Source organism: Crocodylus porosus, unplaced genomic scaffold (genome assembly GCF_001723895.1).
Source record: "Crocodylus porosus isolate Cpor-Errol unplaced genomic scaffold, CroPor_comp1, whole genome shotgun sequence".
In the NCBI taxonomy this organism is placed as follows: domain Eukaryota; kingdom Metazoa; phylum Chordata; order Crocodylia; family Crocodylidae; genus Crocodylus; species Crocodylus porosus.
In genome coordinates, this window is record NW_017728916.1 from 21373175 (window position 1) to 21400280 (window position 27106).

General features: G+C 39.2%; 1 protein-coding gene across 4 annotated transcripts in view; it reads right to left on the minus strand.

Annotated features, from left to right (window-relative positions):
• DACH2 (dachshund family transcription factor 2) overlaps window positions 1-27106 on the minus strand; it is a 553736-nt gene that overhangs the window by 79180 nt on the left and 447450 nt on the right. For all 4 annotated transcript variants that reach the window (XM_019536472.1, XM_019536475.1, XM_019536474.1 and 1 more), the window contains 2 exons: window positions 14828-14963; window positions 12825-12905 (listed from right to left, as the gene is read on the minus strand). In XM_019536472.1, the coding sequence (XP_019392017.1) occupies window positions 12825-12905; window positions 14828-14963 (217 nt within the window). The remainder of the gene's footprint in view (window positions 1-12824; window positions 12906-14827; window positions 14964-27106) is intronic.

Below are 27106 nucleotides of genomic sequence, written 5' to 3' on the forward strand. Positions count from 1 at the left end.
GAGTCAGGAGCAAACTGGCCAAGTTCACTGATGACACCAAACTCTGGGGCAAAGCAGAAGACAGGCAGATGATCCAGGCTGACCTGGACAGGCTCAGCAAATGGGTGGATGAGAACCTGATGGTGTTTAACACTGAAAAATGCAAGGTTCTCCACCTTGGGAAGAAAAACCTGCAACATCCTTATAGGTTTGGCAGTGCTACGCTGGCTAGCACTACGGAAGAAAGAGACTTGGGGGTCATCATTGACCACGAGATGAACATGAGCCTGCAATGTGATGCTGCGGCTAGTAAAGCAACCAAAATGCTGGCTTGCATCCATAGATGCTTCTCAAGCCAATCCTGGGACATCATTCTCCCCTGCCATCGGAGGTGGTTCAAGCACCTACATTGAGCACCTTCAAGAGCAAATTGGATACTTATCTTGCTGGGATCCTATGACCCCAGCTGACTTCCTGCCCTTTGGGTGGGGAGCTGGACTCGTTGATCTTCCAAGGTCCCTTCCAGCCCAAATGTCTATGAAATCTATGAAACTGGAAGCCTCTGAATCAATTCTGAGATTTGGCATCGATTCAGATATTTGGCCATAGAGTAACAGACAGCAGTTCTCGAGGATGCTGCACACAGCTGCCTCCACTTGGTAAGTCTGTCATGGTGGGTGGAGGATGGAGGGAGAGGCGTGGGGGGGACAGACGAACACCCCCACAGTGAGGGAGGCACTGAGACTGGGACCAGCTGCCCAGCTGGGGCAGGCAGGTGAGGGATTCGGGGAGGGGAGCTCCTGCCACTGTGCACTGCTGGTCCAGGAGGGCATGTGAACAGGTGTGTGCCCCCAGATCTGCATGGGGTGGGCTGGGCCAGGCTGTGTTCCAGGAGGCTATCCCCAGCCACTTGCTGCTGGGCTGCACTCTGTGGGGTGGGTGGAGCCAGGGCTGTGCTCCAGGTGGCTAGTTTCAGCTGCAATCTGGAGTGCAGCCCTGGCTCTGCACAGCCCGCAGAGCACAGTGGAGCAGAGCTATGGGGGGGCTGCAGCCACCCTAAAATTCCCCATAGCTCCTGCCACCAGCCCCTCCCTGCTCTAGGTCCACACACCCACCACCATGCCCTGATGCTGCTCACCCCACTGGGGTGCGGTGGGGTGAAGCAGCGGCTTGTCTAGGAGGTGTGGTGAGGCTGGAGTGGCTTCAGCCTCTGTGTGCTGCTTGTCTCAGACAGTGCAGTGGCACTGTCCCATGCCTCCCTGCCCTGGCTGGGTGAATGGTGGGAGGGCATACCCCCGCTCCCAGCACCTTCCGCCTGGAGCAAGCTGCGCCTCCACTGTGTTCCCCCACCCACCCCAGCTGGCCAAGTCGCAGCAGGGCATAACTCCCACTCCCAGTGCTGCTGTGCCTATCCAGAGTGCAGCCCTGCCCAGAAGGCCCCATGCAAATCTGGGGCCACATGTCTGCTCCCAAGCCCTCCCAGACCAGCAACATGCAATGGCAAGAACCCCTCTCCCTGAGTCCCATGCCCCCCCACCCCAGCTGGGCAGTTTGTCCCAGCCCTAATCCCTCCCTAGTTGTGGGGACATTGATCTGCCCCCCCCCACACCCTTCCCTCCTCCCTCCCCCAACCGACTTACTAACTGGAGGCAGCTGTGTCCAACATCCTCGAGGACTGATGCCTGTTTAGTCTATGGCTGAATCTCTGAATCTGCGCTGAATCTTCAGATCTGAATCGCCCGACTCGAATTGGGATAGTGATTCAAATCACCAAATCCAATCACTGTCCCTCTGAATTGGCTGGATCCAAATCCGAATCCAATATTTGCTACTTCACACGGGCCTAATAGATAGCACTTATTGAGAATGTATTAAACAATTTTGGAAGAAAGTATGAATGATAAACCATGAAGAGACAATCTGATCAGTAACCACTTTACAAAATATTTCATAATGCTCTTATTTCACATAATTATACATTTTCTTAATAGAAATATAATGTTATTGAGAACACTTGCAAAAATAAGGTAAACAGGATTTGGTCCAAAACCCATTGTGTTAAGAGAATTCCAATACTACTGTGTTTATACAGACTTACTATTTATAAAATGCATAGGAATACATAAAAAAAAAATATATTTCTAGGAAATAAAATTACTAGTAATACAGATGTATATGTACAAAAATATCCTAAGTTCATTTTTACCCAGGACACCTGGATAATTATGAAGCAGCCATTCTGATGTTCAAACAAGATTAAACAATTAAAAAACAATTAGGGGTTTAATTTGAAAAAAAAAAAATCAGATAACCTTTTTAATTTACACAAGTGAAAAAAGAACATTATTTAAGCCACCAACTGAAAACTCTAACATGCTTCATTACAGCCTTTTGGATAAAGTAGTCATTTTATATGTCTGTGTACACACACACACTGAGAACTGCCTTGTGTATTTCTTCACATTTCTTTTCAAGAAGGAACTTAAAAAATACAAAATACTTTTTCAACAATGGATAAACAGGCACAAGCATAATAATAAAGGTCCAGCCACTTAAAAAATTAAGTCCTGCCACTGTCCTTATTTCATGTTACTGTGTTGCTCTCTTGTTTCTAGAGGCAACAATGGCCTGGGCAGATATCACATTTACCCTGATGTAATTGGCTTTACATCAATTTTAAAAAGGAACAGATGATGTAAACCCTTATACCGAGATAACTTATAACATAGAACTATCCATCAAAAAATCAGAACTAAAACTACACTGGTTTCATCTGTCCACAGTCTATGCCTGGGTAGCCATTTGCTCAAAACAAGCAGGCTTCCACTTCCCTGCCATCTGGTGTTGAGGAACTGTAATAGCTGCTGACTTCACGCTGCTACTATGGAATAATTAAGACTGTGTCCACTACATATCCAGATGTAATTTACATCAGTATACAAAAAACAATGCATGTTTCACAGGTACTGTTCAGATCCTAAGGCTAAATACAGACAGTCAAAAAGCCCAAGGCTGAATTCATTCAGCCTCTGCAGGTTATTTTAAGCTGCATAGATTGAACCAGTAAGTAAGTGAACAGACATTCACTTTTGATTCTAGAAATGTAGCCACATGCCTGCTGTAGCCCAGGCCAGAAGTCAGGCAGTGCTAGAGAACGCCTCCCTGCCCTGCTGGAACAGACGGCTTGAATCTGGAGGGGATCTGGGACAGAAGTTCAATGAACTAATTTCACCTAAATCAGTTAAGTCTGATACTACACCTCCATCCAGGTTTATCTTAAACCAGTTTCAGCCATTTTGATAGAAGTTTATGTGCACTGAACTTCTGTTGTGTTACAGATTTGAACTGGTTTTCAATCACTTACACCAGCTTATGTGTAATTCTGTCCCTAGGCTAAATGTTACACATTAATAAAAGTTTGCTTTAGCCTCATGTCATTTCTTAAAAATCTGTGTGAAGGATGATTAGATCTTTTGCTGAGGCCACCATAGTAACAGTTGGTAGCACATTCACAGCTTAAACTTACTTAATAAGTTAAAACAAAAGCAGAGTTTCTGATTTGTCTGCCTTCTTAGGGAACAGGAAGTATAGCCATATGTCTGATTTTTACATTGAACATTTGTTTTAAATGGGTCACTTCAGATTCTTTGGAAAATTATACCTCATGACCTCCTTAAAACCTTATATATTATTACTTTCAATTACTATGAAATGGCTCAAGTGTCCTGTCATATGCACACTGTGAGATACCAAAAGGAATATGCATTTATTTTTAATTTGGGGGTATTCATATATCTCAAGACAAATGTTCACAGAAAAAAAATGTTGCTTGATTCACAGTAGGTCTTTATATACTGTCTTCCATTGTTATGTTGTACATATATGTCTACAACATAGCCAATGACTGAACATAGAAATAGCATCATCATCATTTTGAATAGGTGTTGGCAAATATTGTGCACTTTCTATGCCACATATACACACTGCATTCTACAACTTCATGGCCCTTAGTTTCTTTCTTACTCTCTGTGTACTCCATCTGGATGTTTTCAGTTTAATTGTTGGAAAAGTTCCGTCTCAAGAGAGCACATTCTCTGATATCACATGGTACCTGTTGCTGTTTCAGGTGTTCTGCACCTGTTCTTTCTCCCCCCTTCATACTGTAAACAACTCATTCTTTCTTTGGCAATGATTAATTCAAATTGTATAAAAGCTTTATTTCTGTTAAAGAAGATGCCTGAAGAAGGGTGTTGATGCCTGAAAGCTTGCAAAGAACAATTGCTCCAACTATTTAGTTGGCAAAATAAAAGATACCACATTTACCATAAGAACCTTGTCCACCTAAACATAATAGTTATTTTTTTCAGTTGCCTAAAATTTCTAGTCACACTCAGCTCAGAGAAAAGATAAAAAAGCCTTAGAAGAACAAGAGGAAGGGTATTTTTCAAAGATACAGGAAATATTAGGCACTATATATTTGCAGCCCTGGAGAACGCTATATATATTTGCAAAAAATAAGATAGATTAGCTCACAGAGCCCTTCTTAAGTGCCTCATCAGATGGGCACTACTGAATAGTATTCAGAACTGAATAACTATGTAGCAGGACACTGGGATGTTCCTGCTCCTTTAACAGAGCAAGCAGCCTTCATTCTTGTTAAACCTCCAGAGAGGGATTGAGATGTCTGCCAGAGGGCAGAGATGTTTCATCTGAGTTAGACTGGTAGTGCAGCCTTGGGTCCTGCTGGGGCAGGCTCAAGGCTTATTTAGACAATGGGTAACCCTCAGACTCAATCAGGAGCCCTCAGACTGAGGGTGGGGCCCACTGTGGAGCCCAGGAGCCTAGAAAAAGGCTAAGACCCAAATCAGAAGGGTCAAGGGCCCAGGGAAAGGTTGAACTGGGCCAGAGAGTCTACAAGCCCAGGGCAGGCCAAGCCAGATTAGAGAATCCAAGAGCCTGGAGAGAGGCTGCATGCAGGACCGAGAGACTGAAAGTACAGGGAGGAGACTGAGTAAGGGACCAGAGGGTCTGAGAGCCGAAAGGGGCCAAGCGTATAAAGAGAAAGATCAAGGAGAGAACATCCGCGAGGTTTGGGTGTAGTATAGGGAAGGTACAGGAGCTGCACAATCTGCCATTAAGGCTCCTGGTGCCCTACTAGTCTGGCTGAGAGGAACTTGCCAAGCCTAAGGGGTGGATTGAGACTAGTGAGGTTTCAGAAGAGACCCAGTGGAAATTTACTGGGGTTAGGGCTCACTCTAAGGACTGTTGGCAGCCTCCCTGAATCAACCTATATTTAAGAACAAGGTGGGGCAGGCAAGTAATCTAGGGAGAGTGGCATTAGAGTCCGAGCCAAGCAGGAGTGATAAGGCCACTACGGGTTGTCATGGCTGCTCCTGTGGCCACGAGCCTGTCACAAACTAGTTCACATAAAATAATATATTTAACAAATGTAGCCTCTTTCTACTTAATGCAAGCAGGTTACAATCTCCTCAGAATAGTCGTTATTTGAATTTACAGAATAAGATTTTCCTGTAACATTTTTTACTCTATTGCTTCATTCTGAACAACTCACCAACAATATTCAAAACTGAAACTGTGATGGTTAGCAGTCAGTGGCCACAAGTCAAATGGCATTGTTTTTGTTTAGCCCCTATAAGGCCCCCTCAGGTAAAGGTGTGATTAGATCTAATGCATGCTTTACACAATCATGCCTTGTGCCATGCCACACATACGTGTTTGCTGACAGGGCTCCCAGCTGTGGAGAGCATGCACAGCCATGACCGAGAGTCCCACACATGTGGGGCTCTTGATCCTGGCTGAGTTGTCTGCATGGGGCACAGCCTCATCTGAGAGCCTTCTCAGGTGTGGGATTCCCAGTCCCAGCTGTGAGTGGGGCATAGCCAGCACACAGAGCCTCCTCACGTACAGGATTCTTGGTCCCAGCTGCAAGTGAGGTGGAGCCTGGTCTAAGAGCCTCCTCAGGTGCTAGATTCTCAGTCCCAACTGTGAGTGGGGCACAGCTTAGACCCTGTCAATAAATATAATGTGTAGATAGGGCCTAAATGAATGAAAGGATTCAAAGATCCCTGGGCCTTTCTACCACTGAGGACATGGAGAAGTTCTGAGAAATGTGGTGAGGATGAAGGCAGGGAAGAAAATGACCTGATGAAGAATGCCTTGCAACTTTATCCAAACTATGCAGTTAATGCAATAAAAGAAACATTCCACAAAGATCCTTGTCTCTTGCAAAATTTCTTGACCATTATGGCTACCACCTCACTGCAACTTGAAGAAAGAGAATAAAATTGTACTTCTTTTCTAGAAACTCAGGGGAATCCTTCTTTGAAGAATCAGGCTACTGCAAGATGTATTGCTTGGTTTTATTAGCTGGAAGTAAATTTTCAAAAGTCCTTGGCATTAGGTCAAGTTGGTAAATGGTATGGGGATGGTAAATTGTTAGGGGAGCTGGAGAACATGACTTAGGAGGAGAGGCTGAGAGAACTGGGCTTATTTAGTCCACAGAAGAGAAGACTATGGGGGATTTAATAACAGCCTTCAACTACCGGAAGGGTGGGTACAAAGAGGATGGAGCTAGACTGTTTCCGTGGTGGCAGAGGCAGGAAGCAAAGTTTAGATTAGATATTAGGGGGAAAAAAACTTTTCTTACATGGATGGTAGTAAAGCACTGAAGCAAGCTACCCAGAGAGGTTGTAGAATCTCCATCCTTAGAGGCTTTTAAGACCCGGGTAGTCAAAGCCTTGACTAGGATAACCTAGTTGGAGATGGTCCTACTTTGAGCAGGGGACTGAACTAGATAACTTCCTGAAGTCCCTTCTAACCCCTATTTTCTATGATTGTATGATTCTAAGTTCTGCTCCCATTTAAGTCAACAACAAATATCCCAGAAAAGCCAATGGGAGCGCAATTAGACTAATCATAAAATCATAGAATCATCAAAGAAAGTTAGGGTTGGAAGGGACCTCAGGAGGTCATTTAGTCCAATTCCCAACTCGATCATCCCAGCCAAAGCTTTGTCTAGCCGGGTTTTGAAAACTTCCAAGGATGGAGTTTCCACCACCTCTCTGGGTAGCCTATTCCAGTGTTTTACTACCTTCCTGGTGAGAATGTTTTTCCTAATATCTAACTTAAACTTTCCTTGCTGCAACCTGAGACTGTTAATCCTTGTTCTGTCATATGCCACCATTGAGAATAGTCTAGCTCCATCCTCTTTCAAACCCCCCTTCAGGTACTTGAAGAGTGCTATTAAGTCCCCTCTCAGTCTCCTCTTCTCTAGACTAAATAAGCTCAGTTCACTCCTTCTTTTCTCGTAAGTCATGTCCTCCAGCCCCCTCACCATTTTTGTTGCCCTCTGCTGGACTCTCTCCAATTTGTCCATATCCTTTCTGTAGTGAGGGCCCAAAATTGAACACAGTATTCCAGATGTGGCCTCACCAGTGCTGAATAGAGGGGAATAATCACTTTCCTTGACCTACTGGTAACACACCTACCAATGCAGCCCAGTATGCATTTAGCTTTCTTGGCAACAAGGGCACCCTGCCGGCTTATATTCAGTTTATTGTCCACTGTAATCCCCAAGTCCTTTTCTGCAGAGCTGCTGCCCAGCCAGTCAGTCCCCAGCCTGTGATGGTGCATGGGATTGTTCTGTCCTAAGTGCAGGACTTTGCACTTGTCCTTGTTGAACCTCATGAGATTCCTTTTGGCCCAATGTTTTTAATAAGCCCATTCTGGATAGAGTTTCAAACTCCGTTTAAGATCACTTGCCCAGAATAATTATAGATGCATGCCCAAATCTGGTAAAAGGCATAGCCAAACTCTTGTCTAGTATATTTAATTGTTTTAGTGCCAGTATTCTGATGAAGGGTTTGGTGAAACTGATCCTCTATTTCAAGTAATGTTCAGTCCTATAAACACATACCATTTCCAGGGTCACTCAGGTAGATGAGTTTAAAAGTCACTTTCTGTAAGTGGTTGTGCAAGTTAAACCTGATTGCCCAAAAATCAATCCAAAAAGTTTACAGTCACAGTCAAAAGGAATTCGTTTCCAAAATCTGCTATATCTGTGGAGAATTTTTGTGAGATGTTTTCCAGCTCCAGCAGTTTCATTTTTAGGAGACCACCAAACAATTCTAGTAAATTATAAAACAGTAATTCATACAGTTTTCAGCCACATGTGTTATACTGGCTTGTGTATATAGGGAAAACAGTCCATTGCTAAACGGTGCTCTATTTTTTTGTCTTCTAACATCAGGAGCAGGGGAGCACCCTTGAAGTAAGCAATGACCTTTTGTTGGAATAAATAGGAGTGGTATTAGAATAAAAGAGGATAGTAAATCCCACTATAACTAAGAGTTAACATTCAACATTCTTAAAGTTAGATATAGATTTAAATACCTTGCAAAATTAGGAACTGTGTGTGTGCAGACACTTTTTATTACGCACTGTTGGCCTACTGGCTGAATCACCAACAGGAAGCTGCCATCTCTAACTGTGCCATTTAGTCTTCTGAGACTTCTACATTTTTTTTTAACATAAAAAGATAATTATGAACTCTGTTATAAAAGTTTATGGGCTACTGGACTATATAGAGGAAGAGAAATAGAAAACAAAGTTTAAACTATTTTTTTTCAATTGAAGTTATTTTGATTAGAGCAAGGGTACTATGTTTTTGTCTCATTTGTAACATCATGTTCTTATGCCAGGAGAAGCAAAAGCCTTGAAGTTGCTTAGTTTAATGTGCAACCCAACAGTTGCTGATAACACTTATTGCTTCTTGTGCTGAGATTTTGTAGGAGTACTATTGTGGCTGAATTTTAGTGACTTAATTTTCATTTGTTGCTATCATAATTATTATGGAATACCCAGATTTATAAAAGTTATAACAAGGTGTAAGGCACAGAAAACATGTTCTATACATGGCTTCAATAATTTCTTCATTGTCTGAAAAGTTCCAAATTACAGCAAAGCTGGCATTTTATGGCTTGCAAAGCTATAAATCATTTTTAAAATCACGATGATATTACTCAAAACAGATGTGAAAACATATGTTTGCCATGGTTGTATAAACTGCTTACTTGTCATACTTAATAAATGTTGATACTTTTACTTTAACTATATTCCTTCTTAATATCTTTGAAAATCTTTTCAGTGGTAAATATTTTTTGTTTTAGTAGAAAGCAGTAGCAGGACTTGAAAAATGGAGCTTTTGTATACAGATTATATATGTAGTATTGGTTGAGCTGCCCAAAATACATCACGTACTTCTATTACTGTTCCTACCCAATGTGAAAAAATTATCAACATATTTGATGGAGATGGGTGACCTCCTGCAATTCCACATTGAAAGGTTTGATGCTTCCCTCCACATGTTGGTGCAAATTACTATATAACTTCTAAAATCACCTAATCTGCAGATGTCCAAATACTGTAGCTAATTTTTCACACTGTGCGGCAATAAGAACCAAGTAAGTTCTAAATGCCATTTGAATTGTGGACAAGAACCCAATATTTAAGAATATTTTTTTATATTGAGATATAGATTTAGGAGCAAAGAATAATTTGACATTATACAATGCAAGGAAAGGCATAAATTAAAAAAACACAACAACAGTTTTCAGGGGCAGACTAGCGATCAGTCCACAGTTTTTGGACATCCTTTTGAGTAATAATTAAGATGGAATGGACATTTCTATTTAATGGTGATTTTTTCAAGGGCTATACAATAAATACGCTGGCCAGTATTAAAACATATATGATATAACTTTGGAATGATCTGAACAGACAGTATTGCCAGCTTTTCTTTAGAGTCTCATGATATTTGCATTCCCCCCACCCCAAAAAGGTCCCTAGCTCCTGCAGTCATGGAATTACATGAAAATCTTATCTTAAAGGAGTTGTAGGATTGTAGATAAACTCTTGCATCACAAAGCCAGAAAAAAAGATAGGCAATTAAATGGTTTCCCCCCTACTTTTAATAAAAAAATCTATCTTTTTAAACATTTTTAAACCAACCTCATGAATGTGGAGGAAGGAAGAAGGTGACTAATGAGTTTGGAATGCTTAGAGTAGAAAATGCTCATGTGGGATTTGGGCCAATCTCCCAACATTAATTTTAAGCCAAAAAATAACCCTTAAATGACTTGTACAAAGTATACCTATATAAATAAGGACAACTCCCCAGCAGAAAACATAAAATGTAGAACAAAAAGTGTCAATAACCGCAAAAAAAACAAAACAAAACAAAACACTTCAGTGGAATTAAGAAAAATAAATAAATATACAATGTGTAAAAAAAAATACAATGTGTAACCAAATTAGAATTTGGCTACACACTGCAGTTTAAAATTCTTACTCATGAAAAAGTTACAAAGGGCATTCAGTGGCCACAGAGTATAAGGGTTTGGGTTTTGCTTCTTAAAATGAATTTCATGTTGGTTCGGGGTTTCAGGCTTGACATTTTTATAGGTCATCGAACTGTATGCGACTTGCATCTGCCTTGAATGGCAGGCAGCTACTGTCAGATAAACAGATTTGCATCTTGGAGCCCCACAGGGTATATTGTATGGTCCTGCTGAAAAATGACTAAACATGTGACAGGAAACCATGCATGGTTCAACTAAATTAAAAAAGAACCATAATTCCAGGTTCAGACCAAAACACTGATATATGTACTTATGGCAGTATACAGTTTGTGCTTTTAGGGGAAAAGGAATTGATAATTTAGCTCTTTAGCTCTTGGTGTTGGCTTGCAAAAACAAACTGTTATTGGAATCAACAGGACTCAAGAGGGATAGATTTAAGCATAAAGGCCTAGCTGCCACACAAACTCAAGCTGTCTCAATGGTGTCTGCTGTTGGGTTCATCAAGGAAGAGCTGGAATGATTTAGTGACTTAACAGAGAATGGGCCTGTAGTGAAGCAGTAGATGGAGACACAGGTCAGCAGTCACCCCACGGGGCTGGAACAGGCCCAGAAATTTAAGGAATCTGTCCCCTTTTTTCCCTACCCCATAAATTAAGGCAATTAAAGTTTCCTACTGCTTAAACAGTTTTGCGTAAGTACTCTGCCTCAGCACTTTAGAAAAGGAGGGCACATGTAGCACACAAATTCTCCTTTGAATACTCACACAATTGCCCATAACTCCCTTTTACTACAGACATAAACCAGACACATATACCCCTGGCTTGAGCTGTGTCTGTTCAAAGTAGAAAATAAGTTATATTTTCCTTTTTTGGTGAAAGTTTGACATTTAAATCTGAATGATAAACATATTTATCTTGCTGTATATCCATTTATTTTAGTCCCTTATCTTTTTTCCTTCTAAAATCCCAGTATATTCTCCCCCACTCCCTTTTTCCATGCATGTTTCTTCAGGCTAGATTTGGCTTCACTACCCTCATCCTGTTCATCCCATTTCCTAATCTGTATCCTGTCTCTTCCTCTAATTTTTTTTTATGTACTATCAAAATAATATTCCTTCCATTTAATAACTTTCTTCCATCCTATCCTCTTTCTCTCTGCCTCATCTTCCTGATTCAGGTTCTTCTTTATTGTGTCCACAGCTGTCACTTGTTCACCAGTAAGTCATCCACAGACTGTTCACCTGTGTATACCTCCATATTGTCTTGCTTGCTACCTCCCAGCAATGGCTGAAAGAAGTGAAAGTGAGAGATGTTCAGTTAAAGGCAAAATGGGATCTAATCCATAATCCCAACAATTATGCCTCCTGCCATGCCACACAGTCATGGCAGGAAGTGCAACCCTGGGATTGTGGATCAGATCCCAATTGCATCACATTGCCAGTGCAGAGGGAGATCGGGATCATGATCCCAGGCACCGCCCTTTACTGGAAAGTGATACTCCTATGGATGGGAGCACCAATCACCTGATGGGCACTCCCAGCTACATGTGAACCAAGGGCTCCAGGCACTCCTATAGCTGGGAGCCCCAATCAGCTGACCAGTGCTCTCAGCTGCTCCCTGGCACATGTTCAATATAAAGGTACAATGGGAACCAGCCACAAAGTTATTACATATTTTTGTGTCATAAGTTTTGACTTATTCCCTCTTTTATCTTGCCATTAACTGAATCAACATGTGGCAGGGTTACTACTTAAGATGCGATAAACTGGTTTAACCACATCTTAAGTGTAATGTCTGCTAAGGTTAGGTAGAGAAGCCTCCCCCATGCAGGACAGGAAAAGAAAAGCCAGAACAAAACTGCAGCCTGTGACAACTCTGCAGGGGATAAGAAAATATAAGGGAACTGAGAAGTAAGCATTAGAGAGAAGATGGCACTCTACAGAAGACATGGAGGAGCAGCAGAGGCAGCAGGTGAGCAGCTTCTCTGAAAGACTGGAGGCACTTAAAAGCACTCAGCTCTATGTTTACACCGACAGTCGGGGGTCCCAGTTAACATTTGCCAACAATGTGTCCCCTTTAAGCTGGCTGGTATGAATCAGTGTGCAGAAAAAAAATGTTGCCTACTTACAACGAAAAATATTAGTGCTAAAAGAGCTTGCACTCATTCATGGAAAGAAATATTGCCTTAACGCTAACCAGTATCTGTAGAGAGCTCCTTATGAACAACTAACTGAGTTAGGAAAGAATTTTAAAAACATTAGTCTAATAATATATAAATAATGGAAAATACATCTTTGAGTCTCTATATATCCTAAACAGAAATATAGACTAAATTCAATGGATATATTACTCACAGCAATATATGTCCTTTGTTAAACTTGTCATGCCACTGGATATGAGGAATGAATGTAAAGTGCATTATTAATTTTATCAAAAATTACGTATGATGGATAATAAATTATTTTACCTTTCTCCTTTTGCAGTTTCTTTATGTTGGTCCCAGTATCTTGATCAAGGAGTTCTCCATCTCTAGTGTTGGTCAGCATAGCTACAAATTGGAAAGTACAACTTTAGTGTAGCCAACAGGGAAAAAAGTACGCAAAAGAGAATGAAAATAAATTATATTTCTTCTTTGCCAAAATGTTGCTATTTTTACATCTGTATATGGTAATGCAGGTTAAAAAATAATGGGCTTTTTTGGTTTGTTTTTTATCCATCAAATTCTAAATCTTCACCATTTTAGACCAAAGCACTAAGATATGCAGCAGAAACAATTTTGCTGGAATTTATTATACAAAGACATGAGAACAGACCAAAAATTACCACTGGGATGAGTGAGATTTCCTATGAAATGTTCAAATGAACTCATTAAAAAAGCACTTCATAGAAATAATTTTAGGGCAAAATACATTTAATAGATCAGAGGATTTAAAGAATTAGTAATTATCTATAATGCAGCTTGCTTAATAAAGAAATACAGACAGATAGATGGTTAGCAACCCAAATTGATGGATGACAGCTACAAGACAATTCTCTATGCTGTTGAAAGAGCAATTCTTTACTTAACACCTGCAAAATCAGTGAGACGTGTTAAGTTTATGATTTCAGGATGCTTAGTTTCTTTGTTCTTATTTGGTTAAAATATTACCCTCTCTACAATTAAATGATTATAGAATTTAAAGTCACTCTAGTTCAGGAGAACTGTTAAAACTTTATGTTAATACTTTCAGGACTGTTTTATCTGGAAATAGCAAAAGCATTAAAAATATTATAGAACCTTCTAAAACTAGCACAATACAGACAAATCCCAACATTCAACACAGATAAACATTTTGGCTCTGAAAAAATGTAAGTGATATGTTAAAAGTTGGGGGCCTGTTTGGAGTGCGTGAGGAAAACAGTACCATATTTAATAATATTTTAAACTGCTAAAGCACAGAGATTTCCAAAGATAATTATGTTGATGATTAATCATATATATATTGCAGTAGCATTCAAAAACCACAATTGGAATCAAGGCCCCATTTCATTATGTACTGCACAAAGAGGAATTCCTCACCTTGGAGATTTTAAAGCATCAGTTAAATAATTAAGCTGCACAACACAAAGTAGCTCAGGAACCTGACTGCATGCCTACACTGGGCACACAAGTTTTAAATATCAGCTCAAATACCATTGCCAATGTATCTGCATGGAGCTAAGTACAGATTTCTAGAACCTGGATAACTCCTCAGGCTGTTGGCCTAAACTGAGTTCTACGCTACTCCATCAACACTGATTTAAGGGCCCATGCTTATTATCACAAAACTAACTCAGGTATATCTGCAAAAGCTGCAGGGATTGATGGGCAGAGAGGTCAAGCTACTTGTCCAAGTTCAAACAAGTTTCCTGTGGGACAATCACAGATAGAATCCAGATCTCCACATTTCATATCTATGTTTTAAGCACAAGGGTACCATCCTAAATAAGGCAAGGACTGGTGACTTTGGTGAAATTTAAGGAAAAAAACCTTATGACTATGGGGAAACTGTGCTCCCTCCCCTCTGAATTAATGAAATGGTTAAGATAGATTTCCAAAGTTGGGGGGCAATACAGTAAATCCCAAATTCTGAGAGTCTTCTTTCAATTCCAGCTACCTTAAAAGGCACATGCCCACCATCGTAATTATTTAGAAGACTATGTTGTGGGCCAATACACGTCAAATTAGAGCAGGGGCAATATACCATGGGACTCTGTTGACATTTAATTTATTAGTCTGAGCGGGTCTGCTCTCTTCATTGATAAACAAGATAAAAGATAAAAACACTTTACACAGGTTTATACACTGTATTCTAATTTTAAAAAAATACATGACTGCTTTCTAGCAGGTTATCTTAAATGTAATTCTCCCAGTTTGCCAAGCACACTTCTCCAAACTCTTGAGTCAGTAGCTTTTGAGGGGAGTGGAACTGGCAGTAATAAAGTACTAACCAATTCTATCTGGCGTGTTGTCAAGCTGGGATGGAGAGCTGGACACACTACTGCTCTGATGTGAAGAAGCATGACTTCCAGGTCTCTGACTATCTTCCAGAGATGGAGCAGGAGAAGGACTGTCTTGAATTCTCTCCTTAAAACAGAAAACAAAATAATGTATGTGCAACTGTGTAATTTTGACTAAGTTACTTAACAAATTATAAAATTAAAACAACTAAAATAGCAAATCCTTCTTTCTTGGCAAACTAAATGATATTCTTTTGTGGACTCATATTCAGAGATCCAGTCCAGTCTTGAGTACACATGGTTTCTATGAACACTGTGACCACGTTAGGTGTCATGCTATAGCTGAAAAAGATGACTTTTTTTTGTCTACGCAATTACTTGAGTTGTTCCTTTAAGGTGCGCATACACATGCATGGAGGCTGCTCCGACACGCTGTAATTGATCGAGTCTGCTGCAGTGTGGTAAGTCCTGCACTCCAGCAGACTCTAGAATCACATGCATCAGAGCCCCTGCATTGAAAAATGGTAATAGGACACTGATTCACATGCCGCTCTAGGCACTTTAAGTAGAGCAGTTCTCAGAGCCACTCTAATTCAAGTCCCCCTTCTGTCCCCACCTCCTGAAGCATGCGTATAAGCGCCCTTAGTTTAAAACTTTTCACTTCAATACCAAATAATAGATTTCCCTCCTCAGTGAATTTGTCATTTTTAATTATACTATTTATGCCTAATAAAGAAGAGCCATATTTTAAAGAACAGAATTGGCCATCTGGATTTCAAATTGTATTAATAATGAAAAACTTGAAGATTCATTAAAAAGACTATTGGTGTACCTGAATAACTTTTATCAGCGCTCATTAAAGACACACTACACAGGCTTTCAAAGCCATACATGCAAAAGGCATGCATGCTTTTGCACACAATTATCTTAAACTATTCACAACCCAATATGCACAGGAGAAAGAAGTGCGTGCGTGCATGCATGCCACGAGGGAATGTTAAGAACAGAAATCAGTTCTTCACAGAAGAGTTATATCAACCTAATTATAAATGTACCATGTTGGAAACGCGTTAGATTTTCTGAGGTAAATTTGCTGGTATTTGGTCAAGAGGTTCCCAAGAGACTGTCCACTGAACATGTCCTATTTTCAGAACTAGGACTTACAAAGCAGCATGGGAATTATTTGTGGATGGCCATAGCCTCTAGCAATTCCTTTACATTTTTGGGTTCTAAATCTTCTGGATTCTTCTGCAAGTAGGGAAAACACCCCACCTCGTTACACTGTAATCTGAGGACAATGATTTAAAGATACCATAGTAAATTTCCTCCCTTTCTAGTCAACTCAAACCTTTTCATTCAGAGGATATAACCTGGTCCTTTGCTAGCATCTTAATATGTGCTAGAGAGGGGGAAAAACCCCAATAAAGACTTTTTTTTCTTTTTAACTTTTAAAAATATCTCTAAGATGTGCCTAGTATATTCTAAAACTCCATTATAACTAACTAACTTCGTTTCTGTTCATAATCTAGTGCTCTAAGTCATTAATATCAGTAGTAATCAGGTTGTTATTTTAGGGATATTCTGTTACTCATTAGAGCTACATTTCTAAAATATGCTCTACTTTATATTTAGGGATACATTGTAGCATAATGCACAGGGAATTGAAAAGCCGCTCTGCTAAAAGAGAATGGGTGTTGTTTGTCTATTCCAATCACACCAACTAAAAACGTAGCCTTGAATGCACTCTAATAGGATAGTTATTCTACATTAAATAACAACTGAGCCTCACAATCATGTAACAGATGCATATCTATTACATAGCTGTTAATCCTCAGTGGATCTGTTTTCACTAATTATCTGTTATTTAATGAACATACAATAACTAATAAAACTGAAAAAGAGACTTTTAATTGCAGTAGGTTTTGTAAGCTAATTAAAAATGTTTATTAAGTTTTAATAGATTTGAATCCGTTATAGGGACATTGAGCCTCAATGGCTTTAGATTTTGAAAAATCAGCTCTTTATATTAACTGCCTCATTTCTAACTCTGTCTAGAAATCAGCAATGTCAAATTGGTTGCCTTTAAAATTATCAGGGTTTCTTCCTCCATACTGTAAAACATCCCAAAAGAATTTAGGAACCAGGGGATGCTGAGGGTAGGAGGCAGCTGAGGAAGAGACCTTTTGCTTTCTCACTTGAAATATTATTTATTATGTCACACAATTAATTTAACATGTCCAGGGCCTATCTTATAGGTGCTATGTGTGTGAATCTTCTATTAAATGTATTGACGTAGCAGCTACTGGACTGACCCCAGGTGAAAACAGTTGTTACTTTATCTTCATTTGCCTCTTTTTATTTTCATGGCTGCCTTTGGCACTGTTCCCAGACTCCTGTATCTAAAGGAGTATTCATTCTACTATTAATTCAGTTCAGAATTTTAAAATTATTAATTTGCCACATTGTGTTCTTTAAGTAATTTATGTAATTTAGAACTACACCATTTCTAAATCAATAGTTAGGCTCAGGTGATAATAATCTATCCTCATGTATACTACCATATGATGTAGAGAAAATTGCAGCCCTTGTGGTGTCTACAGGGACATTTTTATAACAACCCTGGGAATGAAAAGCCAGGGAGAGAGTTTGCCAACTTCTCTGAAAAATAGATTTCAATAGACCAAATAATGTTTATTTAACATTCAGAAATCACCCAAACAGCAGTATATGCCATCTTTAAATTGAAATTATTTGAGTAATTCAAAAGCAGATGATTTGGAAAGCATATTTTCCCATTCTCTCTGGTAACTGCATTTGACCACTATTTCCCATTATAAAGCAATCTTTACTTAAAACAATTTACCTTGAAACATGTATTTTGGATTTGAAATTTTCAGGTAGATATAATTGTAGCAAATATTAATTTCAGACTAAATCACACAGTGGATCACTTTGCAAAATAATTAGTTGGTTATGTTATTTAACATTTTACTAGTTATAAGAATGTACATTTACAGAGAAGCTTGCATTGCCTGTAGCCATTACTGGAATTTCCTCTACATCATATCTACTATAGATGAGGATAGAATATTATCACCTGAGCCTGGATATTCATTGAGAAATGGTGTATTTCTAAATATTTGTGGGGAAATGTAATGCTGAGTTTCTCCTTCCATCATGAATAGCGCTATGAACAGTTTCTTCCTTTCAAGTAAACAGATCCATTTTTCAGTCCTGTAATCAGTATGCATCTATTTAGCTACTTAACAGCAATGTGCTCTGGTTCATTAGGTAGCTACTGTTGTGTCTCAGCCTAGTTAAAATTTCACAGCAAGTTAATCTATTTTATTACAAATGAGAACACAAGTGATAATGTCCTCACCATTTTCCAAACACAGGGTTAACAGTATTTGTAACAAATCAATGAGGGCATTTAAATAGGAAAATTGCAAATCTAAAACCTTAACATTTTTTACACACTGATGAGTTCATTGCATTTGTCAGTTATGAATTTTACAACCCTGTTACTGTTCATATATTTTATTTTTTTCTCTTGAAAATAGTATACTTCCATTAGTATGTGGCAGTGCCGCCTGCTTCTACAGTAGGTACATTTACAGTATCCAAAGACTAATACTTCTAAACTAAAGCCATATTTTCCATATTCCATCTGTTTTCACATTATATAAACTTCAAAAATCACAGGTAAGGTTATGATATACTGGATTAGAGATAATTTAAAGGTATGTACTTTGATTTAAAATTAAAACATACTGAAGATCTTATCTATTTATCTAACTACTATACCTACTCTAACTTATCTTTTTTCTTTTCTTTACAGAGTTGACCCATAAATTCCCATAAAAAAGACTTTTGCAGTATTAAACCATTTTGAAGGACAATGCATTTCTGTCTCAGTAAAGGACAGTGTCTTCCTTTCACTCAGAAAATGTAGCTACAAAGCCTGACATTGTAGTTTATTTTAGTTAAGATTTAGGTTAATGGCACTAAAGTCATCAACTCTTCCAATTTCCAGGGATATCCCTGATTTCACTTCAATATCCCTTTTGCATCCCCTGTGAGGTGGTGTCCCACACAAGGAATGTAAAACACTAACATAACAGTTTCGTCCAAAATAGTTTTATTAAAAATATATATGAACAGCTTATCTATTTTTGACATAATCGTCTTGACCATAATTCCTTATCTTTGATATTTTACAATATCGATCACAATTTTGTGTGTTAAGAATTTAGAGAAGCTATGGTGCTGGATTTGCTTTTTTATTTTTTTAGTTCTGATGTAGCTGTAATTACACTTCCAAATGTTAATCTATTAATGAGTTCCTAAAGGATTTAATGGCATTTCACTGCTGACAAGCAGCTTTTGGAAGTTTGTCTGAATCCTGGATATTTTATTCATACATTTGTCTTGATATTTCATATTTAATTGATGTGGTCCTTCTGTACTCTACAGGGTTCTACAGAGGCAAGGCATCTTGGAACTTAACAGACCTTGCTAATGAAATTTGAGAGGGAAAAATATGGGGTGGGGGAGGAGGAGGGATTAGTTCCAGATTAGTGTTTGCCACTATTGTGAGAACAAACCTAGAGCTTCTGATTTTATTGGAAGAATTCAAATGTTGCTGAGTCCTGTAGAATAATTGTCATAATACCAATTTTGTTCAGTAATCCATCATTGCAATTTGTATGTTACTAAATCTCCTCTCAGCAACCTCCTAAATTGTCTTTAAAATGAACTATTCGGTAAAATTAATATTCATACCCAAACTTGCACAGTGACCAAGTAAATGTAAGCAGACACAAGATAAACCTGCAGTTTATGGCAGTTTGTTAATATAAACTTGATTGCTGAAAGAGGAGCAACAAGTCCTGCAACCACTTCACCACCTATAAATTTCTCCTCAAAAGTGATTTACATAATGCCAGGGAAGTAATTTTAATAGTGCACACTATATATTTTTATTAGGAGTCAACCAGTATTTATTTTCCAAACAAATTCAAGAAACCATAAAAACTCTTCTGTGTTTACTAATTTTAATACCAGATGTTCACTTGCTAATTCTACTGCCTTGTGACTATTTCCTATCAATTCATTAATTGCCAGATGCTCAGCCAAACACAAAACACAACTAATCAGATGGTATTGGTAAACAGCCAAACAAGAGTTTCCCACTTTGGTGTTTCTTAGATTAGTAATCACAGAGAAAAGCATGGCAATTTTCACTCAAATACTACCTGTTTTACTTTCAATTTTTATCAATACTGTCAATGTGCAAACCGGTAAAATTATTAGAAGACAGACCCTTGTGCAGAGGAAGTGTCATACATACCCCGGGCCTTAAAATGCTGCCACATCCAGTGCTATAACTGAACAAAGAAAAGGCACTCCCCAACCTAATGATGATAACGCAATATCCAATCCATATTATAGCGATATGAGGTATTAACTACAAATGCCAATGGATGAGCCAATACTAAAAGGATCTGAGCCAGAACTGAAGCCTAATATGTGCTTAGCCTAACAATATTCTCACACTAGCTATGGAAAAAAACAACCATATTTGCAAACTATAACATTTATAACTTGAACATCCCCACTTTCAAGATTGAAATAATCATTCACCAGTTTTTTTACATAGGGAAAAATGGTTCTTAATTTTAATAAACAACTTCACATCTGGGGAAGTGGTGTATGTCTAGTTAACAGGATAAGAGATTCCATGGAGTGTTTTAAATACACCCAGGCTAATGAGGATTGGAGACAGCAGGTTATCTCCAAACTTTGCAGAACCTGCGTATCTGTAGGCAAAAGATACAGGGCTACACATTCATTACTTTCTTGCAAGTGAATCCTAAAAAGCAAGTCATATGATCTTTCTAGCATGTTCCAACAACCATTTGACCAAGTTGTCAACAATGCAAGTGCAAAAGTATAAAATAAAAATTGATGAAAATGCTACAATTTTTTTAGTTGTCCAGTATTTCAAAATGTTGGATAAGCACAGAAGGGGAACCTGAATGAGACTTCAAAATCTTTAAACATTTACACTTTTGTGGCTGGGGGAAATGGTTTAGGGAATTTTGAATTTGGTTCATTTTTCTGACTGTTAGATAAATATTATGTATGCTAGTTGTTCAGCACCTCTCAGCAATAGCTGCAGAACCCATCTGTATTTTCTTTAGAGAATTTCAAATTCATGTCATACATCCTTTACAACTGCTGTAATGATTCCAAAAAACAGAAGACAAACATAACCCAAAAGAAGGGAGACTGAGAAGTATCTACTGCATGTATGTACTTTGCTATGCAAATTGATTTTTTGGTTCAATGAGTTTCAGGCCAGCTTGTAACAGAAAGTTTCCAGTTTTCCCACCAAAATGTAAAATGGGTTGAACAAAACATTTCATTTAAATGAACTGATTCATTTTTGAGGTTTCCTTATTTTTGTTATGTAATTAAATTATTGTATTTCAAAATGAAATACTATTTCTAATGAAAAATTTAAAATGTTTTAAAATGTTACATTTGGCCACGTTAAAAGCTTTCTAAAAACAAAAATCTCAATTTGCACATGCTCAGTAGAGATGTCCTACAGTTTAGCAGATAAATCCTTTGACAGTTTTTTCTGCTTAAGTATGTTCCAGCCTAAGATAAAACCAGCTGAGCTGGACCTTCTCTGAAATTATCCTGCCTGTTGTGGACTGCTATGACAGCAGGCACAGGAGCTGAGAGGAGCTTCTGCTGTGCTGTCACCTGCCACCCCTCCCTCACTGTGACATCCAGGCAGCATGGAGAAGGAGGAAACTACTTTATTTCAATGTGTGGAGTGAAATATTGAAGAGCAAAGGGAGATACAATAGAAACAGAACTTCTGCCTTCCTTTTTCCAAGGACTTGGTAGAGCTGGAGATGATGAGAGAGGCAGGAGCTCTAGCTGAAGTGAGCTGCACAGGAGGGGTGGAAAGGGCAGGAAGAGAGTAAGGGAGATTAACTAGGCAATGTGGGGTGCAAGAACTGGATGGTTGAATCAGACCAGAGGAGGGAGTAGTGTGGATACACAGAAAGGGAGAGAACAGCACATATGAGGTTAGAGGGTAGGCAACTAGAAGACAGGAGGAAAGAGGTAGGCCAGGATGTAGACAGAAGGGCCTGTAATCACTTGAAATTACTCCCTTTCCAAATTTCAGTCTCTACAATCCTCTGCTGTCAACAAACTGTAGAGGAGGCTGCAGAAGCCAGAGAAGAAGAAATGAGTTGGAGAGAAATGGAAGAGGAACATGGGGGAGAAAGAAGCAAGATCAGAAAGGAGAGAGGCATGAAAGGGGGCAAGAGAAGGAACTGAACTGATAAGAGAGATAGGAGACAAAGAAAGACTGGAGGAATAGGGCAGAAGTGCCAGTAAACTCCCTGGCAAGAACAGTATTCCAAGATTTGACATTCTTTCACAGTATTCTCTCTCTCTCTCTCTCTCTCTCTCTCTCTCTCTATATATATATATATATATATATATATCAAGGGCTTAGACTGTTTGTCTGTGTGTCTGTCTCTGTCTGTAATGCTCTTGGGGGATGTGGCTTCAGCCAGGCGAACTGCCCATCAAGAATGATGGTGGGGATGGAGCATTGCCATAATAGTGGGGATGGAGCAGGGGGGCAAGGCTAGCACTGCTGGCCTTGCCCCTCCCCCCCAGTCCTGCTCCTTGGAGGCAGTGGTGGCACAGTATGGTGGCAGTGCAGCACTGGCCTCACCCCCCATCCATCTGTCCCCTTCATCCCCACCATCATGGCAGCGCTCCATCCTCATTCTTGATGGGCAATTTGCTAGTGGTATATAAAAATGGGCAAAATATATACAGCCTCTTCCATCATGGTAGATATACACATATAATACACTTTCACTACTGCCATTACCTTAAGTAATCAAGGATAAAAGATCCCAATCCAACTGATGACCCATGTGACAGTCAATATGTCTCCTCATGCTTTTTATTTTTCATTATTATTTTAATAAACATAAGTTATTACAATTTCAAAAATCTATTTTAAAAGAACATTACTAAAGTTATCCAGATAAGCTCAAAGTTTGGAAACACCAAAATTAAGGTTGTCTATGCAACCATCATATGGTCTTCTAGGCAGGGTTAGACAATAGTCTGTAAAGTTATGGTCACCTATAAACACCTATCCATAAAGTCTATAAAGCAAACAAACAAACAAGCAAAGTGATTGTAAAAAAAAAAAGGAACCAGAAATTGACCGAAGCTCCACTGTCAGAAAGAAGATACAAGCAGTGTTGAAGAACAGACAGAATAGAGCAGCACCATCTGATGTTTGAGTGGAACTTTGCACAGAGCTCTTGTCAGGGTTCTGTGGCTCACGGGAGTCTCTATAGCTCCTTCCCCTTCCCCAGCCACGTGCTGATGCTGCTGCATCCTTTCCTCACAAATACACAGAAACTACTCCTTCTTTGGGTGTCCTTGTTGGGACAGTGAGAGCTGAGCTGGAGGGTGTAAGTCTAGGGAGAGCAGCGTGATGTGGGCTCCAGTTTGGGGGGGGAAGAGTAATCAAGGAGTGGGGGTGAGTAAGAGACCCCTGGGCTGGGGCAGCATGGTCTAAGACCATTGCTGCAGTCAGGCAGGGATGTCAACCCAATATTTTTTTTTCTTTTACTGACAAACTGCAACCAACCATTTTTACTATGGTTCGTATTAAAACCCTAAATTTGAACCCAGCTGTTGTCCATGGCCTGTCAGAAGGGTTATATTTACATTATGTAAAACATGAAATAAAAATGTATGTCAGTAAATAGTTTGGTTGTTAGTAAAAAGTTTTCAGATTATCAGCAAAAAAGTTTGTCTTGGATTGGTAACCCCGCCCTTTGGTGTCTGTATCCTATGGTCTCATCCAGATGAGTGCAGCTGTGAGGTATGTGGCACCACATACTGCACATTCTGTTGCTCTCTGTGCTGCAAGGGAGCAGTGCTAAGGTTTTTTTTGACCACTGGATATAAAAAAGTGGAGCACTGCACACGGTGGCAGCATACATTGCCTAAAGCTGGAGCCTAGCCAGCCGGAGCCACAACTCCGCTGCTGGCCAGGCTCTGTATGGCAGGTTTGCCACTGCTTCAGCCCCAGGAGCCCCCCAGGACCCCAGGTAAGGCTGCTGGGGCCATCCCAGTGCTGGCTGCAGCCTCCTCTAATCCCACCTAGGGTAACTTGCTGTGCGCCAGCATACGTGTGGCACAGGCACTCCCCAGTGGCAATGCAAATGCACTGCTGCTAGTAATCCTAAGGGAACCAAATGTCCGCGCATGTCTGAATGTGGCCTATGATATACCTTGAATAATAATAATCACAATACCCCTCTAGTCTTACAGCATTTTTACACATGCTCCAGGAGTGGGGAGGGAGGGAGGGAGGGAGGTGCTTTAATTAGAGAGGCTCTGAGAGCCGCTCTAATTAAAGCACCAAGAGCATCTCATTTGTCAGCAGTTTCATTTTTCAAAATGGTGGCAGGGGCGCTTTATCTAAAGCTCATTGAACGAGCTTTAGTTAAAGCATCCTTGCCACCATTTTGAAGCACAGGGATGCCGATATGGAGTTCAAGACAGGGGGGTTGGCTGAAGCAAAGTAATTACTACACTCCAGCATATTTGATTAATAGAGTCTGCTCTGATATGCTGTAATTACAGCACATTGGAGCAGCCTCTGTGCTTGTGTATAGGCACCCTTCATGTTTAAATCGATTAATTTTCCTAACTGGCTTGTATTAGTGAGAGTCCTAGGTTTCCCAAATTTACATCAGGGCTAAAGAATGCAATGCTATGGTTAAGCAGGCTCATACAGTAGAACTGCATTAAATAAAAGTTTCTGTTCTAGGAAAAACAGATTTAAGACAAATTTTCTCTCTCCTTCTTTAGGTCTCTGTGGTTCCTGAGTATAGGAAGCTGCTCACTGAGGATAATTTCAGTGGAGACACAGACAATTGATGTAAGATCAGTTGAGACAGACTGTATAATAACCAATCCCAATCTCGACTCGGGGGTAAGTTAGGTATTACGAATTCTGCTCTACTAATACAGAGCAGAACAGTGAGATCCCTAGATCTAACATAAAGTAGAACTAGAATTGGAAGAGTTGCATTCTGAGAAACAGAGTTGTAACCAGCTGCCTTGATAGCCTTTTTTCCAATCTTCTTTGTTGAGCAAATAGTAGTGCAAGGCCTTTCCTGATATTTTTTTTTGTCTATCTGAGTTTGGGTTGTATAAATGGTGATTAAGGCTGATTACAGATGTTTAAAAAAAGTGCTTTCCAAGAAGCAGCAGCAGATTAGATTAGTTTTACCCAGCTCTGCAGCATCTCTATAGATCAGGAACTTCAGCAGGGCTTTTTGGTGTTTTTATCTAATAGCTGATGGAACCAGCTATTAGATAAAAGTGCCAAAAAGCCCCACTACAGTGCTCTATCACTATAGAACAGGTCCAACCAACATGATGCCTCTTCTGAGCATGTGCTGGGCTTGGCATGGGAGCATACCAAATTTAACATAAAGCACTGTTCGTTTGTGGTTGTTTTTTTTAAGTCTGTAAGCAGCCTAAATGTTTAATGACATCTCTGGGGTGCAGGTGTCTTTACTGAATATCAGTACAGGTCATTCTACAACTCTCTAATTGCAGGCCTGGTTTCACCTCAGGAAATGAGTTAGGAAAAGACCCTTGCCCAGTTAAAAAGTGCAAAACCTATTATCAATAAGGGTGAAAGACTTAAAGCTCAGAACTGGTATGAGATTTATGTTCCTTTTATACTGGAACATCCATTTGTATACTGTGTGAGCTAAACTCATTTGAACTCAATATCATTAAGATTTAGACAGATTTTCAACATTCCACTGAATATGTATTCTCAGCATAAACCAAAAGGTTTCATTTATGGAGGGCTGTATGTGGTGAATGCATATTAATAGCCATATATATTTGCACACAAAGGATCCATTGTATAATAAACATTTTTGTTATAGCTTTGGTGTAAAGATGTTCTGAAAACCTCAATAGAAAGTTGCAGGTTTTGTATGAAAGGCCTATTCAAATGGGACATGAGAATAATGTTTTTAAAAGGTACACAAGCACCAAAACAGTGCTGGATCACAGTATAATATTCAGTTTATTCTGTTCTCTTGTAACTTAGCTGAACATAAAATGTTTGGGCAACTTTCAGTTGGAGCAGGTTTTTATAGCTGAACTGTAAATCCCTAGAAGTAGGGATTTATAATGGAGATACTGACAGATCCTTAACTATAGCACTGCTAGCGGGTGCTGCTGTAATCACATTAGATTATATTATAGATGGCAAAGAAGGTTTTGCGAGTCTGTCCATTGTGACTGTCTAATTTATAGTGTTCCTGTCAAGAAGAAATCAAATTTCATAGTTATGACATTTCTTTCTGGAGCACTAAATGTTAACTTTGCTGATCATGCATATTTTGGTAGAACAGCTTATTTCTAAATGGCAAATGTGATGTAAAAAGTATGATGACTTCATTCAAAACCTTTATAAAGTAGCCCATTCTTATACCAATTTAAAGCAGGCAGAATCATAATTTATCAAATTATGAAATTAGGTAAATCTGAGTTGAATATGCCGTTTATATTTTAAAATGCCTTATTATTTTATAATTAAATATTCCTAAAACATTGACTGTTTTGTGAACTTATTATATGGACTTAAGCACAGCAAGCATGTTATAAAATAGAGATGAAGAAGAAGAACAACACTACATCTATCCAAGAATCTCACTGCAGAAGGCATCTACAGTCTTCATCCTTGCTCACGCACCACCCAAAAGGGAGAATAACTTGTGAAAATTGTGGAAGTCGCTGCTATGTAAGAGATGCTTCCTACTGCCTTTGAAAGGATATTATGCATCTCCTATTGTCATACTGGGACAATGTAATTTCTTGGGTGTTAGGTAACCCTATGCATCAACTACCCCACCTATAAATTGGGATGATACTTTTAGTAAGTCACTGAAAGGATCAGGCATAAAAATCAGAACTACAGATTCCACAAATTCCCAGAATTATAACATGCTACAGGTATAAAATAATAAACTATAGATATATATAAAACCAGTGGCATAAAACTGGGCTCTCAAATCTACCCAATAACATGACTGAACATTTTAATTTTAAAATATAACTAGAGAAATACACATACATGGAAAAAATAGAATCAATAACACCCTTTTAAGT